The following is a 19,073-nucleotide window of genomic DNA, read 5'->3' on the forward strand; positions in this document are numbered from 1 at the left end:
ACCTCATACTAGGAAGTTCTAGAAGTACATGACCAATAATTAGCAAAATAATATCATAATTGCAGTAAGAAAATAATGTTGTCACAACTTCCTCTTTAAAATTTTAAAAGTCAGCAAATGAACATTAAAAGAAGAAACAGCTATGAATGTCCAGCACTGCATATATTTATCACACTCAACATAAAACATTACATGCAGCATTTTGCAACTCCCTGAGTGTAAATTCTCTCATGCAATAGAAAGTCAGCACGTCTACAGGCTAGAGATCACTTATAACTCGGTTCTTGTTTTTAGAAACAGGAACTATTGCAAAATTGCTAAATATTCTAACTTGTAGGTTAAACCAGACGACTGCACAACTTCACATATTATTTCTGCAGAACCATTGTGTGTTGAGGCTGGGGGCTCAGGATGTCCAGGATTACATTCTCTCTCTTCTTCATTTTTATGCTGATGGATCCGATTTACAATGAAGAACCTTTCCATTTCAAGTATCCTATTAACAACATAGCTGTTGGGAGAAAGCATGTTATAATTGCCACAGAGAATTGTCTGTATCAATTCACTCACATTCTGAAAGAACCGAAAACAACAGGACCGCATGGAGAAAGTGATGCAGCCTGCATGGGACGAGGCGATGACCGTAAGCCAACTTACTATAACAAAATCTTACTGGTCTACAATGACACTGTGCTCGCCTGCTGGAATGAGGAGCAAGGAGCCTGCAGGGAGCTGGACATTGACTTAAAGGCTGTGGGAAAATCTGTTATAACACATGTTGTGCCCCAGGACCCAATTCACACTGCTAGAGGTCTTATATTTTATACTGGGAGATCCATCAAATTATTTATTGCAAGATTTACTAATGATACGGAGCCTACTAAAGATATTCCAACAATCATTTTAAGACTAAGAGATAAAGACAAATTTATAATCAACAATAAAGAAGCTTCTGTTTCACTACAGCCTAATTCATTAGGTCTGAACTATGTTGATGTGTTCCAATGGAAAAACTTTTTTTTCTTCCCCTATTACCCAACCGTTGGAAGTAGTGCCAGAGTTGTAGTGCTAAATGAAGAACCGTTAGTTTTGGCCTTTCATACCCAGTCCAATCTCATATGTGGGAGCAACCCACAACGAAAAATCATTCTATCCTCATTTGCAATCCAGTCTTCAGAGGGTTTTCTCTGGGCTGGAATATTTACTACAAACAGTACAGCATCCATAGACAGGACAGCACTCTGCATTTATAATTTCACTGGGCTGGAGCAACAGACTGATTCGTGTATTAATGAAGACTTCGTTTTTAACCGGGTCGATACGTGTGTGAGTATTAACTGCATTTCAGGAAATAATTGTATATTATCTGAATGTAAGTATATGTCAAAATCTGCAGTGCAACTTTTATTTATGCTAGAACCAGTGGCAAACCAACCCTACTGATTTATAATATATTGGAATATATCAAAAGTAATTGGACACCCCAACAAGCAAGACACACAGATTTACATTTGAATAAGTGCTTAGCTGTACAGTATATGAAATAACATGACAATGTTGGAATTTATAAACAAAATCTATTTTTGTTTTTTTTAATCTAGTAAACCAAAGAGATTCATTGCAATAAAATATAAACATGTATGTGTGTCAAGGGTTAAAGGCGTATTCCAGGAATAAGCTTAAAGAAAAATTTAAGCTAATATATAACTCAAAATTTGCTCCCTTTAGCAGAAAAATGTTGTGCACATACATTGTAATGAATGAAAATGCTACAGGCTCTTTAATCAGTCTATTGATTGGAAAGCTGGAAAAAATTTCTGAATGCAGTGAAAATGATGAAAAAAAACGCATTTGTGCCATATTCTTGTGGGCTTGGATTTATAGCTTTTACTGAGCGCCCCAAATGACATGTCTACTTTATTCTTTGGTTCAGTTCGATCACGAGGATACCAAATTTGTAGAGGTTTTATAATATTTTCATACATTTAAAAAATTAAAACCTTCTGTACAAAAAAAAAATTCTTCATTTTGCCATGTTCTGGCACAAATAACTTTTTCATACTTCAGTGCACAGAGCTGTGGGTGGTGTAATTTTTTGCAAATTCTGATTACGTTTTTAATGCTATCATTTTGAGGACTGTATGTTCTTTGATCACTTATTATAGAATTTTTTATATTTTTCAAAATGGCAAAAAAGTGTCACTTTCAACTTTGGGCACCATTTTCCGTTACAGGATTAAACGCCGGGAAAAATCGTTATTATATTTTGATAGATTAGACATTTTGGGACGTGATGATACCAGACATGTTTCTGATTCTTACTGTTTATTTGCTATTTAAACTTTTACTTTTTTTTACAATTTTTTCATATTTTTTTTACCATTATTTCAGATCCCCATGGGTAATTTAACCCTGCAGTGTCTGATTGCGAATACTATATACTGCAATACTACTGTATTGCAGTATATACCAATATTACAATGATTTCTAATAGCCTGCCATCTGCTGGCGATTAGAGATCATTTGGAGTCTCAATGAGACTGTAGGCTGCCATGCAAACCGATCGCCACCCTCTGATGAAGTCACAGGGGCGGCGATCGGCCATCCAAGATGGCAGCTCCCACGTAAAGGTAAGTTAGGTGCCGCGGTCAGGTTCTACCGCACAGCGGGCATCAGCTGTGTTTTATAGCCGTCACCCACTGTGTATGGAGAGAGCTCAGCACTCGATATAGTTCGTCCTTGGTCGCGAAGGTGTTAAGCTTTCTACAGCACAAACAGTAGTCTGGTGTGATGTTGTTTGCGGAAAAAAGCAGTCATGCCAAATGCACAACCTTTTAAAGGAGGAGCGTAGGTGGGACTGTATGTTGGAGGGAGAGGTGGTTTTACATGAAGGGGACAGGATTATGAAGTACATGGGGCGATCAGCACATGATATAGGAGGGGTTTACCACGCACTGACGCATGTTAGTGAGGTAATGTGTTCTATGATTACATAGCAGGACAGTCTGTTACATCATCACTGGGAGCAGAGCATGAGAGGGAGTTGCTGAGTTACTGAGAACAGGGGAATTATGGGAGTTGATAACTCTGCCTATTTTACAAATCTTGTAAAACATTAAAGCAAACTATTCAAGCTTTATCTTGTGATTAATGACATTGAGTTTTATTGTATTGATTCATTTATAGCATTATCTGTTTTTGTATCAGTCGTCTATCTTCCCGTAATACCCGTTTAATCTGAGATGTCTGCTGTGTCCAGGTGGCAATAATTTCATCTCACATTTCTGAAAACATCTATTGTGTAACCCACAGCGGCACAAGCCCTGACTTTGTAATAAAACCATAGAGTTTCGTAAGCAGGAAGGGCACATTTAGGAGAACCAGAAGTCCAGCTAGAAACCGTTTTTGCAATACACAGTGTTCCCCATTCCAGACTTTCCTGTCTCATTATAACCCATTTCCTATCACATGTCCAGCTTTCACCACCCCTGGCAAATTGCTGTGGCTTGCCAGTAGTATCATCTGCAGCAGCTGCTGGAGTGGAATTGTATCAATGCACTAGAAAAGTGAGTTTGCCAGATGACAGATTTGCTCTGTGTTATCTGGAAAAACGGAGGCTACTGTTAGGCATATCTGCAGGCACAATTTTTTAATACGGACTAGTTATTTTGCCATGTTGAAAACCAACATTTCCAATGCTTGTTTCCAAAGTCATCACAATATACAAAGAATCCCTGCATATGAACATTGCTTTTGGACGGTTTATATATACCTATATACAGGCCTCGTACAAGCTATTCAAAAGAATGTAAACAGCAATTCGTGCAAAATTCAATAGCACAAATAGCACATGTTTAATCACCACAATTAAAATCAACCAAAAAAAAAAACCCTGGTGGACAAAAAAAGGTACATAGCCAATCCTGTATAAATGATGTCACATACAATAGTAGATGGATACAACAAGGTATAGATGTAAACAACAGTACCAAAAGTATAACCCGGCCATTAAAGATGGATCATGGTAGGAGTGAAAGTCAAAGACCAAAATATAAAGTGCATAGTGCAAAGCAATTCATATATACCGACTAGATTGCATCGTAGACAGGAGAGTATGGCGATGGACCAAATGAACCCCAACGCGCGTTTCGCCGTTGCTTCCTCAGGGGGTGATGGTAAAACAAAGGCATAGTGCTTATTTAAGCATGATGGGTAGGGCTAACGGACCAATCACAAGATGAAGTCACGTCACATGAGTGGAAAGACCCACAACCATACATCCATCCAATCACAACACACCAACATTACAGTGACCTACCTGTTGCTAGTTGTTGCCCCCACGGCCAGCCCACATCCCATTTTAATTGAATGGGTTCATTCACATTGGGGCTCATTTACTAAGGGTCTGCGGACCGCACTTTTGTCAGATATTTAGCAGGGGATTGTGTCGCACAGAATCTTATTTTGGCACAGTGGCGCTGGCTTTCTTGCAACACAAATCGGGGGGGGTGCCGCACTGTTCTGTTTTGCCGTCTGTTCTACATGAATCTGGCTCCCTCTGCACAGCTTCGACAGAGGGTCCTGATCACGGAGGGTACTGATCATTGCGGTGATGCACTATAGACGCTGCCGGCACTGTCCTTAGTAAATGTGCCCCAATGTGCCCCTTGCGTGCTGCAAACATTACCTAGACAATGAGCATGCCCCCCTTCCTCTTGGCAATGAGCCAGTCACTCAGGTATTCAAGGCCCCGGCTTCCTCCTGCGATGAGAAAGGCTAGGCCCCACTGGGGGATTTTATATATGTTCAATATGAGCCTGAAGTTGGGAAGAATACCACAACTGTGGAAAACATCTTGTGTGGTACCAGTTTCAAAGACACTTCACCCATCGGACCTTAACAGCTAGAGACTGGTGGTATTAACATCCCATTTGATGAAAGCCTTCGAGAGGTTGGTTCTAACATATCTCCACCCTGCCCTGTGATGAGCTCATCTATGCCTGCACACTGCAGCCCCCTCCTCAGTATAGAGGAAGCCAGCACACTGCCCCCCTAGTGTATAGTAAGCCAGCACACTGCAGCCCCCCATTATGTAGGGGGCCAGCACACTGCCCCCCTAGTGTATAGGGAACCAGCACACTGCAGCCCCCCATTATATAGGGAGCCAGCACACTGCCACCCCACTATAAAGAGAGCCTGTACACTGCAGCCTCCCCATCCCCTAGTAAATAAGTAGCTGCAGCACACTGCAGACCCCACCCCCTGTATATAGGGGGCCCCAGCACAATGAAGCCCCCCATCCCCCAGTAGTTAGCCTTAGCATAATGCAGTCTCCCTCCTGCCAGTATACAGGTAGCCCAAGCACAATGCAGTCCCCCACCCAGTATATAGGTAGCCCTAGCGCAATGCAGCCCATCCTCACCGTTATATAGTTAGCCCTCCCCCACCTCCCAGTATATAGGAAGCCCCCCCATTTTCCAGTATATAGGCAGCCTCCTCCCCCACTCCCCAGTATGTAGACAGCAGCTCCCCTATTATTTTATTTTATACAGTCTGTGCACGGGCCCAGCACACAGAGCTGGGTTGCGATAATGCTGAAGACGCGGTGAGAAAAGGACGTGGTGTCGAAAGGAGAGCTCCCATTGTTTCACCCGTCGCAACGGGCCTGTGCATATCCGTATTGTTTCTGGTACAAAATAGCACATGTCTAACTTCCTCTGACTTCATCCTTGTCTGCCTACAATCTTCTTTCCTTGATTTTTATCTTAATTTGCCATGCCCTTCTTTGCTAATGTTATATTGTTACTTAATACCCCTAAGCATAAGGGAAGCAGCACTTAAACTGTGAACTGTAATAGCAATTGTGTGAAAAAAAAATTGAAAAATTTCTTCCTATCAGACTCTCATTTTTTATTAAAAACAAGAATTTTGTTTTTTGTAGACAAATTATAGTGACCTGATGCCAGTTACTGGGAGGCCAGCACTTACACATGGGGATCTAACTGCTGTACTTGTAAAAGAAGTGGATAAGAGACTTGTATTCTTTCTTGGGACTGGAAATGGAAAATTACTGAAGGTAGGTTCTAGCATACAGGATTTATTGTGAATGAAGGAGAAATTCATGATATTCATGGATACTTATCAAACTTCTTATGAAAGAAATCTTTTGTAATTTATGCGAAAAAATGAATACTAAAGATCTAAAATGTCCTGTGGCACATTTATATCGGTTATTATCATGTTTCCTGTTGGCAGTTTTGTGTTGATAGGTAGGCAAGGGTTAAACTTAAGCCTATGTCAGGCTTGTGGCTACATGTACATGGACTTAGCTGTATTCAGCTATATGTTAGCTGTAGTTGTTATACTACAAAGCCTCATGTCTTTAAATGGGTTCATACACATGCCTGTGGTTTCCATTGTCCTGTGTGTGAGCCAACTGATTTGGAGCACGTCCTATTCTTCCATAGTTCAGTTCTCCATTTCATCAAAGCTTGAGCTGACCTGACATGCTGATGACACAAGGATCAGATGTTTGCGGCCAGTATTGCACACGCTTTGTGCAGCGGTAACCTGAAAAGTCATCTCTTTGCTTATTGTGCTTCATTTCCTATGTGTGGCCATAAACTTTTGTCATCAACAGTGGCGGATTAAGTTTCACATGACTGGCTGTTCACACGACTAGGCCCCCCCCCCCCCGGTGTCTAAACATGTGGTCGGATGTTAGCACCCAATTACTACTCTATGTACTCTACATCCTCTATATTCTTTTTACTGTTCATAAAGTTAAACGATCACCTTCAATCATGCTCTTATAACCCTTCTATTTAGGAAATCCGATCACATTCATTAACTGCATGAAACCCTGCACCCCCACTACCGTCCAGACAAGATTCCCCAGACAGTGTAGGAAATGTGGATGCTACCCCTGGCTGGCACGGTCTATGTGCACTCTGCAGCTGAACTCCCCCTCAGAGTGTGAACACTCCTGTATAAGCCGAGGTTCCTAATTTTACCACAAAAAAGCTGGAAAGAGTCATTGACTGGAGTACAAGCCCCAGGAAAGGAAATGCATCTGCTACTCCACTATAATGTCCAGCAGCAGCCGCACCTCATTACTGAAAGTCCACAGAAAAGCCCCCCTTTACAGAAATGTCTGCAGCAGAGCCCCCCCTTTACTCAAATGTCCACAACAGAGCCCCCCCCTTTTATGAAATGTCTAACGCAGATGCCCCCCTTTGCTGAAAAGTCCACAGGAGAGCCCCCCCTATAAAAATGTCCACAGCAGATGCCCCCTTTACTGAAATATCCATCCCAGATGCCCCCTTTTAATAAAATGTCCACCCCAGATGGCCCCCTTTTAATGATATGTCCACAGCCAATGCCCCCTTGAAGGAAATGTCCACAGCAGATGCCCTTCTTTAATGAAATGTCCACCCCCAGATACACCTTAAATGAAATGTCTACCCCAGAAGCCCCCTTTAACTAAATATCCACCCCAGATGTCCTCTTTAACAAAATGTACACTCCAGATGCTCCCTTTTAATGAAATGTCCACCCTATATGGCCCCCTTTAATAAAATGTCCACAGCAGGGCCCTCTTGACAGAAAAAATCTACACTCACCTTCTGGCTTATTCTCCCCGGCCTGCGGCTCCTTTTTCTCCTCTTATGGCCCAGGCGCATCACTATGAAGTCTGCAGCGACACCGCCACATCATAGTGATGTGCCCGGGCCGAAAGAACAGAAGACTGAGCTGCGTGGTCGGGGAGAAGAAGCCGGAAGGTGAGTATAGATTTTTTTTAAGACTGATGGTGGACCTTCATATAGGGTCCATGCTGCCTGTATGAAGATCCGCCATTGGTCAGCAATAGTAAAGTAAAGGTTTTGGTCTGGGGTTTCAAAATAAGAAGCAAACTGATTTGGCAAGCTCTGTGTAGCGCTGCAGAATATGTGGGTGCTATATAAATAAAGGAATTATTATTATAATTAAAAGTGTATTTACCCTTCTCCAGTTCCCAGTGCCCAAGTTTCTCCGGTATTTACGGTTTTCTGCACCTGCGCCCGACCACAACTGCTGGGGGTCATGGGACCTGCTTTAGCAAAGCAGTGACCTCCTTAGATGTCACTTCTTCTTAGGTCACTTGTGATGTCCTCTGGTCCAACGTGTCCACTGAATTGCCAAAATGGGTTCTGTGACCCGCCTCTCCTCATGCTGGGCACAAGTCATGAAAACCATCAGTACCAAAGCAAAGTGGGAACCAGGAGCCAAAGCAGTGTAAATAAACTTTGCTTTTTAAAGCACCCTTCCCCCCACTGTGTTTTCCTGAATTCTTGGAAATGTATTTAAGAGTTTAATTGTATTCCAAAATATGACAAATTTTTGTAGTTGCTATCTCGGCCTTTTTACTTCTTAAGGACGTGGCCTGAAAAGGCTCTAGTGACCGGGCATTTTTAGCGAATTTTCATAAGCAGTGGTTTAAGGGCCATAACTTTTTTTTGCATTCTACCTTTAAAATGTTAGTGGTTTTTTTGGGACACATAGGTGCTCATTTACTAAGGGTCGCGGATCGCACTTTCGTCGGACTGGTTGCCGTTTTCGGGGATTGAACGGCTCAGACAGGTATTTAACAGTTGTCTGCACTGGGATTGCGTGTTTTTTTTCTGGCGCAGCTGCGCTGGCTTCCATGCGACACAAATTGGGGGATCTGAGTGATTCGGACTGAGCGCGGGATTTAACTTTCAAATTGTGTCACAAGACAATGCACTTACATGCACCACAAAGAAGATTCTGAACTCCGTCAGACCTGAGCGGGGAAGCTACACATGCACGATATCGGGTGCACAATCTAAGTGAATCGCGGCAGATTGCATTATCGTTAGACAATGCATTTTCTGTGAACTCCGTGGAAGTAAATGTGCCCCATAGAACTAGTTCAAGAGTAATAAAAGTTAAAACAATTTTTTTCATTTTTATTTTTATTTGGGGTATACGTTTTTTTTCCACCACTTCAACTTCCTGCACCTTCTGAAGCCATTCCCATATGTCCTTATCAAGATGGAGAATTTTAAGATCCATATTTGTGCATAAAAACAGATGTGACGGACTGATGCATACGTTTGAACACTTTCTGCATACGTCATCCACAGATTTGCGTAGGACGGAGCCACTCGGTGCCCAAGGCCGTGCCACACTGTTGTAGATATAGAGAGGAGCCGTATGATAAGAAGTTGTTCTCCAATATAATCCTCAAAAGGGATATCAGAAGAATTTTGAACTCTACAAAGAGTTCGGGATTATTGTTTAGAAAGTGTGATGTGCATTTGATTCCTTTCTCATGGTCGATGTTGGAATAGAGGGCACTATCATCAATTGTTAGGAAGGAAAATTTTTTAGCAGTTCCATGGCATCTAAATTCCTGATGGTCCGAGTCCTTAAGGTAGCTTTGCAGTCATAAGACGTAGTCTTGTAGATATAAGTCCAGAAAGTGTGAAATACTGCTGGTTGGGGAACCTTTGCCCGATATGATGGGTCTACCGGGTGGAGTTTTATCATTTTTGTGAATTTTTGGAAAGGGTATGAACAGGAATCTGTTTTTTTCTTTGGCGATGGTCTTTTGTTTGAGAGCTGTATCCAAAAGTTGTTTGAGTTTTTTTTTTTAAGTGTAGGCATCGGATTCTCTTCTATTTTTTTTATAGTAGGTAGTATCCGATAAAATATTCAAGCCTCCTTATCATAGTAGATGTAGATCATAATGACTAGGCCACCACCCTTGTCTGCTGGTCTGAAGACCATGTCCTGGTTTTCTTTGAGATTTTTAAGCGCTTTACGTTCTGTTGGTTGTAGGTTTCCTCTACAGGTACCGGGATTCGGTGGGATTGTTGTTGTAGTGAGTTCTTTAAAGTCCTCTAACACTAGATCTTGATAGACCTTGATATGGTGTCCCTGGTCTTGTAGAGGGTAGTATTTGGACTTATTTTAGATTTTTGTGGGGCGGACACACATGTCCTTTGTAGATTCCTCGCTATTGGCGTCCTGGTTTGGTAGTTTATGATCTGTTTTTTCTTAAAGTGTGCGTTTTTCTTGCAGGGAGTAATAGCGTTTTAAGGTGAGCTTCCTTATGAACTGATGTCTAGAATTTTTTTTGGGAGGCTATTTGGGCTGTAGGACAGACCTTTCGATAGGAGTGATTCCTCATCCTTGGTGAGAGGATAATTAGTCAAGTTCGGGTTTGACAGGCTTCTAATGTCGGCCATTATCTGGCTTAGGGTGGCCGAAACAAGGGCATCCCTTTCTTTTCTTTCGATAGTCAGTTGAGCGGGGAGAGGGCTGTGGTTGAAGATAGGGCTTGGTGGGGTATGGTTTGAGGGATTCTGTTTCAAAACCCTGTGGGGGGTTTCTATGGGATTCTATGGGTCTGGGACCTGTGTTTGGGTCTGAATTGTTGTGTTGGCTGTAAGGTGGGTCTCTCTCATGGTGCCAAGTTCTATATTTAGAATTAAGTTTATCTGATCTGTCTCTTTGTAATTTGTTTACTTTTTTTATATGTAGCTTCATTTTCTAGTTTTTGTAATTTGTTGCTTAGGTTGGAATTTGTTCTGTCGAGGGCATTGTCAGTTTGGTATTTCTGAAGTAGGGCCATAGTGGCTTTAACTTTCTCAGTGACTGTCTGACCTAGAGAGTTTCTTTTCTCTATGATCAGGTGGAGCAGACTAGTGGATAGGGTGTCTAGAATGTTTTCCCATTTTTCTGTGAAAGCTGAGTCATTTGGGAAAGTGGGTAGAAAGGATGGTCTGAGGCCTCTAGGGACTAGGTTTTCTTAAAGGTACATGTCAAGAAACATGACATCCACTGAATGTTGGAGTTCGTCTTTCAGGTACGTTTCCAAGTGGTGGAATAGTCCAAACAGCTTATATATACTTTTTCTAGTATTTATATAACTATTTATCTGTTTGCTCATTTATGAATTGACTTTGAACAGATAAAAACCTATGTATATATGTATTTGTTCTTATTTATTTATTTATTTGTATTGCTATTTACACATGTATTAACATGTACATAGTATATAGCCCCTTATAGATATTTTTTCTCATAACTGACCATGTAGCCACCAAACTCGCATGCATGTGTTTATTCATTCATTTATTGTACTGACACATAAATTCCCCTAGCACCTAGAGCACATGTAGCAGCTCAGAGGGACACAAGAATTTTTATACATATCACATGGTATTATTCTAATGAATTTTACTTTTTAGCTTAAATATTGATTTGCGTATCGATTTATTTTATTGTCATTTGTTCTGCATTTTGGCTAATTTTTTTTTTAGAAGAAAATCTGTTGTCATCAGAATATACTGTTTTAGGTCTAAGGAATAAGTACTGAAATCATTCAGATGTTTTTACAAATAAATTAAAGCCTGTTCATGGAGAATTGATGAGTATAAAGCTACTACATCACAGGATGTCCTGCAGAAAATGAAAGTTAAAAAACTCGGTGTAACCAAAGTCTGAGGCTGCAAAATTTTATCTAGCCAGTCTCCCATTGACTCCCCAAGGCTTCCTATCCCTGCGACAATAGGTCGACAGGAAGGGGGGGGGAAATTTCCATATGTACCTTGGGGAGAGAGTTGAAGACTGGCATAATAGGAAATTTAGTTAGTAGAAACTCTCTGAGTTTATCGTCTAGGACTCCCAGTGCTACGCCCTCATCTAGATGTTTTTCTCAACTCTTCTTGCAAAGAGTGGGATCAGCACTAAGCTTGCGATACAAAATACGATCGTTCAACAACTACTCATTCAATTTTTTGTAAAGAATAGAATTCATTAAACAACCTTTATCCGCATTTCTTATTACCAGATCTGTGTTATTTCTCAGATCTTGGTTGTATTTCTTTTAGTGTGAACAGAGTCACTTTTAGCTTTCAGATCTGTAAGATCAAGATCTTGGAATGTATCCATATACAGGCAGTCCCCGGGTTACATACAAGATAGGGTCTGTAGGTTTGTTCTTAAGTTGAATTTGTATGTAAGTCGGAACTGTATACTTTATCATTGTAACCCCAGTCAAATTTTTTTTGGTCTCTGTGAAAATTGGATTTTGAAAATGTTTGATTTTCATTAGAATCAGGATTAACAATAAAGCTTCATTGTAGACACCAGTGATAACTGTTATAGCTGTTTATTGTAGCCTAAGGCTAAAGTACAGTAAATTAGTAATATCCAGTGGTCCGTTTGTAACTAGGGGTCGTATGTAAGTCAGGTGTTCTTAAGTAGGGGACCGACTGTACTCACATCTTGACATCAACGGATAAAAGGTAGAGTTACCAATTTGAAAAAGTTTGATGGTTTTATCATTTTCCTCCATTGACTCATTACACAAACTCCTAAGATTAAGTACATTAATTTGATCTTTAAAGTTAATAAAACATTCACCACTAGACCTAATATCAGGAGATAGATTTTCATTATCGTGACTGGGATGGATATTCATGAGATTATCCGTTTTGTCCAAAAAATGGTATTTCACAGTGAGATTTCTTACAAACTTATTGACATCAAGTAATGTCCTGTAAAGATCAAAATCAGCTGAAAGAGAAAAATTAAGACCTTTGGTAAAGATCTTTTGCTGGTTGTCAGAGATAATAAAGCTAGATAAATTCATCACTGGGGAGTCTAGTTCCGTTTATTTGATTGTGTCGAGGTTCCGTGTCTTGTTTTCATCTTTTCTTTTATTTCTCCAGTGTTTTTGCCCTGCTCGTCTGCCCCGTTTTTTGAAGGTTTTTTTGTACGAGTAGATGTAGAACCTGAGGCATCATCTGATGGACATGACAAGGAGCTATTTAATGATTCCTCTGTTTCCGAGAAGTTTATATACATCCTATATATTCTCTATGGAACTTTAAGATTGCTATCATTATTTCTCAAATACTCAACCTGACAGCTTACATCCTATGGTGTCATGAGTTCTTTCATTGTCATTTGTTTCATTTATTTTATACTTATTATACAGGTTACTTTAAACTCAAACTACACAGCAAACTGTCCAGAAGTGTTGTATACATTTACAAATGAAGCTCCTGTATTCCGAACAATTCACATTGATCCCATTGATAACAGCTATCTATATGTCGCCACTGTTAAAGAGGTTAGTATTGTGTTTTTTCAAATCATATGGGTCACCAACTTTTTTTTATAGAGGTGATGTGTTATTCATTCTAAAGTAGGAGTCATATAGAAAAATATGGAGATTTTCTAAAACAATTTAATTTGTCAGTCTTGGTCCTGTTTCTGTTTATAAACCTATCTAGATAAAACGTCTAAAGATTGCAAATTGTGAACAACATGAATCGTGCAATGATTGCCTGTCAGCAAATGATCCACACTGTGGATGGTGTCCCTCAGAAAGCAGGTATGTTCATTATCAGAATTTTTTTTCTAATTTTAAAGAAGAACAGGTATAAAATAGTTATGGCTATATTATATGTATCAGAAAAGAAAAATAAATGAGAAAAAAAATAATGTTTTATTAACTAGTGAATTAATTAGTGAAAAAACAATATACATTATACATTCCCTTCCCTTCAAACTTAAAGCTTTCACGGTGCAGTTCAAATGACACATTGCATTTATCTTTTGGGTCAGCATGATCATTTTTGTTATGTTTTAATAATTAAAATGTAAAGCTTTTGAAAAAAATTATACTGCATTTCCCAGCGTATAAAATGACCCCCAACTTTTCTAGTTAAAAGATATAGTTAGGGATATACTCGCCGTAAAAGACCACCCCTCTTCCAACGCACATATGGTAAAATAAATAAAATAAATCTGTTTTATTTCAATTTTTATTTTTAAACTGTAAATTTTTATTAGAAAATTTTTCAAACACAGTATAATACGGCGGGTATTGCATGCATTGCTTGTTGATTCATAAATTCATCTGCATTTGTAGCGTGTAAAACAGTAAACAACAATTCTAGGTAAAGGACAGCTTTACAATGCAATGTACTGTAAGACTGTGTCTTTTCCCATTAGACTGAATAAAGCTGTCACATTACGCTATATGTCTCCAGTATTTTTCCAATTGGAGTAATGCTACAATACCCGCTTCAAGGAATGAGTAACCAGTATAACATACTAGACAAGACAAACTACACACATTGGGAAAGATGGGATGTGTAGGGGGGGGGGGGGGAGGGAAACCAGGACTGCAGTGTCAGTAACTCACCCCGGGGAGGACCTACTGCATCTACATGCCATTAAGTACGCAAAAGGAATTCCAAGGTTCCCATACCTTCTGGTAAACGTCAACTGTATTGTTGAGATAAGCTGTTTGCTTTTCTAGAGAGCGCATCTCTTTCAATCGGGCAAATAGTTCTGATTCTGCCAGGGCACACTCTACTTCCAGGCCCCTGCTATTAAGCATTTGGATGCTGTACAAAGGAATGGACTTAGGAATAACTTGGAAAGATGCTTTCTCAAATTGTGTGGGGGAACATTGAGAAGATATTGCATGGGATCTAACGGGATATCACTACCAAACAACTCCCCAGCGAGGGTCTCTACCCGTTGCCAAAAAGGAATTATAAGCAAGCAAGTCTAGAAGATATGGTACAATGTGCCCACCTCAGTATGACACCTCCAACAAATATCCGGGACCATTGGGTTCAACCTGTGTAGCAGTGCTGGGGTATGGTACCAGTTCATTAGCACCTCGTATTGGGATTCTTTATAGGTGGTACAAATGGACGACTTGGCCGTTCTGCTCCATATGATTTTCCAGGTCTCTGTAGAGAATTTTTTGTTGAGGTACTCCTCCCATTTCGTCATGTATTTGTGTGTTGGTGGGGTACCATCTGATAGGGCGCACAATATTTGGTATATTCTAATGATCGTCCCTTTGACTGAGGTACCAAGTTTGCACAATTGTTCAAATTCTGTAGGTTTAGAAACCCTAGTAGATCCTAGTAGAACCCCTTTTTCTCACTGTGCCGCCCACCCACACAGCAGGCTAATTATATAATGTTTCACCTGGAGGTAGTGGTACCACTCATCCTTATGAAGAGATCGCTTCCTTGTTAGATAGGCAAAAGGCCTTAATTCCAGTGTGAGTGGGTCCACCATATCCGCCAGATGGGACAATCCTGCCCTGGACCATCTATGGACCATATTTGCCGTTAAACTATCAGGAATGTCTGGATTGTAGAGGACTGACACCAATGGTGGGCTGTTGGAAGATAGGTTATAGCGCTTTTTACACACCCGCCAAACCACTATCGTAAATGCCAATGGGGCCTAATAAGGGCTTTGCAGGGGTGATGGGTTAGGACCCCATAGGTTTGAGTTCGGGTGTACCGGCGCCATCCAAAGTTTCTCAATTTCGACCCATTTAGTGTAGGCCGCCGAAGTCACCCAGTATGGTAAGTATCACAATTGAGCAGCCCAATAATAATGGGCTATATCGGGTACTGATTGTCCTCCCCGGGCCTTGGGGGCAAGCATGACTGATTTCGGCATTCTATGCCTTCTATTGTCCCATATAAAGTTAAGGACTAGAGATGAGCGAGCACTAAAATGCTCGGGTACTCGTTATTCGAGACGAACTTTTCCCGATGCTCGAGTGCTCGTCTCGAATAACGAGCCCCATTGAAGTCAATGGGAGACTCGAGCATTTTTCAAGGGGACCAAGGCTCTGCACAGGGAAGCTTGGCCAAACACCTGGGAACCTCAGAAAAGGATGGAAACACCACGGAAATGGACAGGAAACAGCAGGGGCAGCATGCATGGATGCCTCTGAGGCTGCTTAATCGCACCATTATGCCAAAACTATGGGCAACAGCATGGCCATGACAGAGTGACAGAATGAAGCTAGATAGCATCTAAAACATCCAATAATTGACCCTGACACTATAGGGGACGGCATGCAGAGGCAGCGGCAGCAGCGGCAGGCTAGAGAGTGGCATGGCGACATACTCTAAATGGACTCAGGCTTCAAACCAATGGGTGGCAGAGAGGAACCAAAGGAGGTGAGCAAGAAGCGCTCAAATAATATCGGTACATGATAAAAGTTTGCCAGTATATTTTGTGGATTACACAGCAGGGTGGCGACAAAGTTAACATGGAAGCCATGAAAACAACCCAAAATTCTGCCTGACACAGCTCGTTTAATAAGGGGACCATGTATGGAGGCAGTGAACTAGTAGTAGATTAAAGGTGCTGCAGTTAAAACTATGTTAGTTGGATCTTGGCATGGAGCTGGCGCTCCGCTGCCAGGCGAGCTTTCGCCAATCCAAGCCCCTGTCTCTAGGCTACTCCCCAAACAGCACTTCTAAGAACCTTTTGTATAAGATCAAGTGTAGTAGCGTTCTTATAAGTTTGGGATATGGCGGGTGAGGGGAATGTAAACAGATGCGCAAGAAGCGCATGATGCGCATGGAGCTGGCGCTCCGCTGCCAGGTGAGCTTTCGCCAATCCAAGCCCCTGTCTCTAGGCTACTCCCCAAACAGCACTTCTAAGAACCTTTTGTATAAGATCAAGTGTAGTAGCGTTCTTATAAGTTTAGGATATGGCGGGTGAGGGGAATGTAAACAGATGCGCAAGAAGTGCTGAAATAATATTGGTAAATGATAAAAGTTTGCCAGTATATTTTGTTGGATAACACAGCAGGGTGGCGACAAAGTTAACAACTTTGATGTGGAACCCATGAAAACAACCCAAATTTCTGCCTGACACACCTCGTTTGATAAGGAGACGATGTATGGAGGCAGCTATATGGACGACTTTTGGAGGTAGCAATGGAGACAACGTGTGGAGGCTGCTATGGAGACAATTTAATTTGGATAGTGCCTGTATGTGGCAGTCCAAAAAAGTTTTCAAACCAGAGGAGCAGGTAGGTGGCCCTCCAGTAAAATGGAATAGATTGAGTGCCTGTATGTGGCAGTCCAAAAAACTTTTCAAACCAGAGGAGCAGGTAGGTGGCCCTCCAGTAAAATGGAATAGATTGAGTGCCTGTATGTGGCAGTCCAAAAAAGTTTTCAAACCAGAGGAGCAGGTAGGTGGCCCTCCAGTAAAATGGAATAGATTGAGTGCCTGTATGTGGCAGTCCAAAAAAGTTTTCAAACCAGAGGAGCGGGTAGGTGGCCCTCCAGAAAAATTGAACAGATTGAGTGCCTGTATGTGGCACTCCCAAAAATTGTTTAAAACAGAGGACCGGGTAGGTGGCCCTCCAGAAAAATTAAATGCATAAAGTACTATAGCTAGAGCCAGTGGGCCCTGTCAAAAAATAGCCAGTTTCCTCTGCTTTACTGTACAAAGAGGAGGAGAAGGAGGAAAATGAGGAGGAGGAGGAGTGGATAAATTATTCAGGTTGAGCTTCCTTCACCTGGTGGAGATTGGAAATTATGAGAAATCCATGCTTTATTCATATTAATAAGCGTCAGCCTGTCAGCGCTGTCAGTCGACAGGCGTGTACGCTTATCGGTGATGATGCCACCAGCTGCACTGAAAACCCGCTCGGACAAGACTCTAGCGGCAGGGCAGGCAAGAACCTCCAAGGCGTACAGCGCCAGTTCGTGCCACATGTCCAGCTTTGAAACCCAGTAGTTGTAGGGAGCTGTGTGATCATTTAGGACGATGGTATGGTCAGCTACGTACTCCCTCACCATCTTTCTGTAAAGATCAGCCCTACTCTGCCGAGACTGGGGACAGGTGACAGTGTCTTGCTGGGGTGACATAAAGCTGGCAAAAGCCTTGTAAAGCGTACCCTTGCCAGTGCTGGACAAGCTGCCTGCTCGCCTACTCTCCCTCGCTACATGTCCCGCAGAACTACGCACTCTGCCGCTAGCGCTGTCAGAAGGGAAATACTGTTTCAGCTTGTGAACCAGGGCCTGCTGGTATTCATGCATTCTCACACTCCTTTCCTCTCCAGGGATGAGAGTGGAAAGATTTTGCTTGTACCGTGGGTCCAGGAGAGTGAACACCCAGTAATCGGTGCTGGAATAAATTCTTTGAACGCGAGGGTCACGGGATAGGCAGCCTAGCATGAAATCTGCCATATGCGCCAGAGTACCAACGCGTAAGAATTCACTCCCCTCACTGGCCTGACTGTCCATTTCCTCCTCCTCCAACTCCTCCAACTCCTCTTCTTCTGCCCATACACGCTGAACAGTGAAGGACTCAACAATGGTCCCCTCTTGTGTCTCGCCAACATTCTCCTCCTCTTCCTCCTCATTCTCCTCCACCTCCACCTCCTCCGATATGCGCTGAGAAACAGACCTAAGGGTGCTTTGGCTATCAACAAGGGAATCTTCTTCCCCCGTCTCTTGTGACGAGCACAAAGCTTCCGACTTCATGCTGATCAGAGAGTTTTTCAACAGGCCAAGCAGCGGGATGGTGAGGCTGATGATGGCGGCATCGCCACTGACCATCTGTGTTGACTCCTCAAAGTTACTCAGCACCTGACAGATATCAGACATCCACGTCCACTCCTCATTGTAGACTTGAGGAAGCTGACTGACCTGACTACCAGTTCTGGTGGAAGTTGACATCTGGCAGTCTACAATGGCTCGGCGCTGCTGGTAAACTCTGGATAACATGGTCAGTGTTGAATTCCACCTCGTGGGCACGTCGCACAACAGTCGGTGAGCGGGCAGTTGGAGGCGGCGCTGCGCTGCCCTGAGAGTGGCAGCATCTGTGCTGGACTTCCTGAAATGCGCACAGATGCGGCGCACCTTCGTGAGCAAATCAGACAGATTGGGGTATGTCTTGAGGAAACGCTGAACTATCAGATTTAACACATGGGCCAGGCATGGCACATGTGTCAGTCTGCCGAGTTGCAGAGCCGCCACCAGGTTACGGCCGTTGTCACACACAACCATGCCTGGCTTCAGGTTCAGCGGTGCCAGCCACAGATCAGTCTGCGCCGTGATGCCCTGTAATAGCTCTTGGGCGGTGTGCCTTTTATCGCCTAGGCTCAGCAGTTTGAGCACCGCCTGCTGTCGCTTAGCGACGGCACTGCTGCTGTGCCTAGAGCTACCGACTGATGGCGCCATGCCCACGGATGGTAATTCGGAGGA

The 19,073-nt window shown here is 42.3% G+C and overlaps 1 protein-coding gene across 1 annotated transcript in view; it reads left to right on the forward strand.

Moving 5' to 3' along the window:
• Nucleotides 1-280: 280 nt before the first annotated feature.
• PLXNC1 (plexin C1) overlaps nucleotides 281-19,073 on the forward strand; it is an 84,787-nt gene continuing 65,994 nt past the window's right edge. Inside the window, exons 1-4 of the mRNA XM_072146572.1 lie at nucleotides 281-1,326; nucleotides 5,942-6,076; nucleotides 13,013-13,147; nucleotides 13,311-13,411. Of these exons, the coding sequence (XP_072002673.1) occupies nucleotides 412-1,326; nucleotides 5,942-6,076; nucleotides 13,013-13,147; nucleotides 13,311-13,411 (1,286 nt within the window). The 5' untranslated portion in view covers nucleotides 281-411. The remainder of the gene's footprint in view (nucleotides 1,327-5,941; nucleotides 6,077-13,012; nucleotides 13,148-13,310; nucleotides 13,412-19,073) is intronic.

This window comes from Engystomops pustulosus, chromosome 4 (genome assembly GCF_040894005.1).
Source record: "Engystomops pustulosus chromosome 4, aEngPut4.maternal, whole genome shotgun sequence".
Classification (NCBI taxonomy): Eukaryota; Metazoa; Chordata; class Amphibia; order Anura; family Leptodactylidae; genus Engystomops; species Engystomops pustulosus.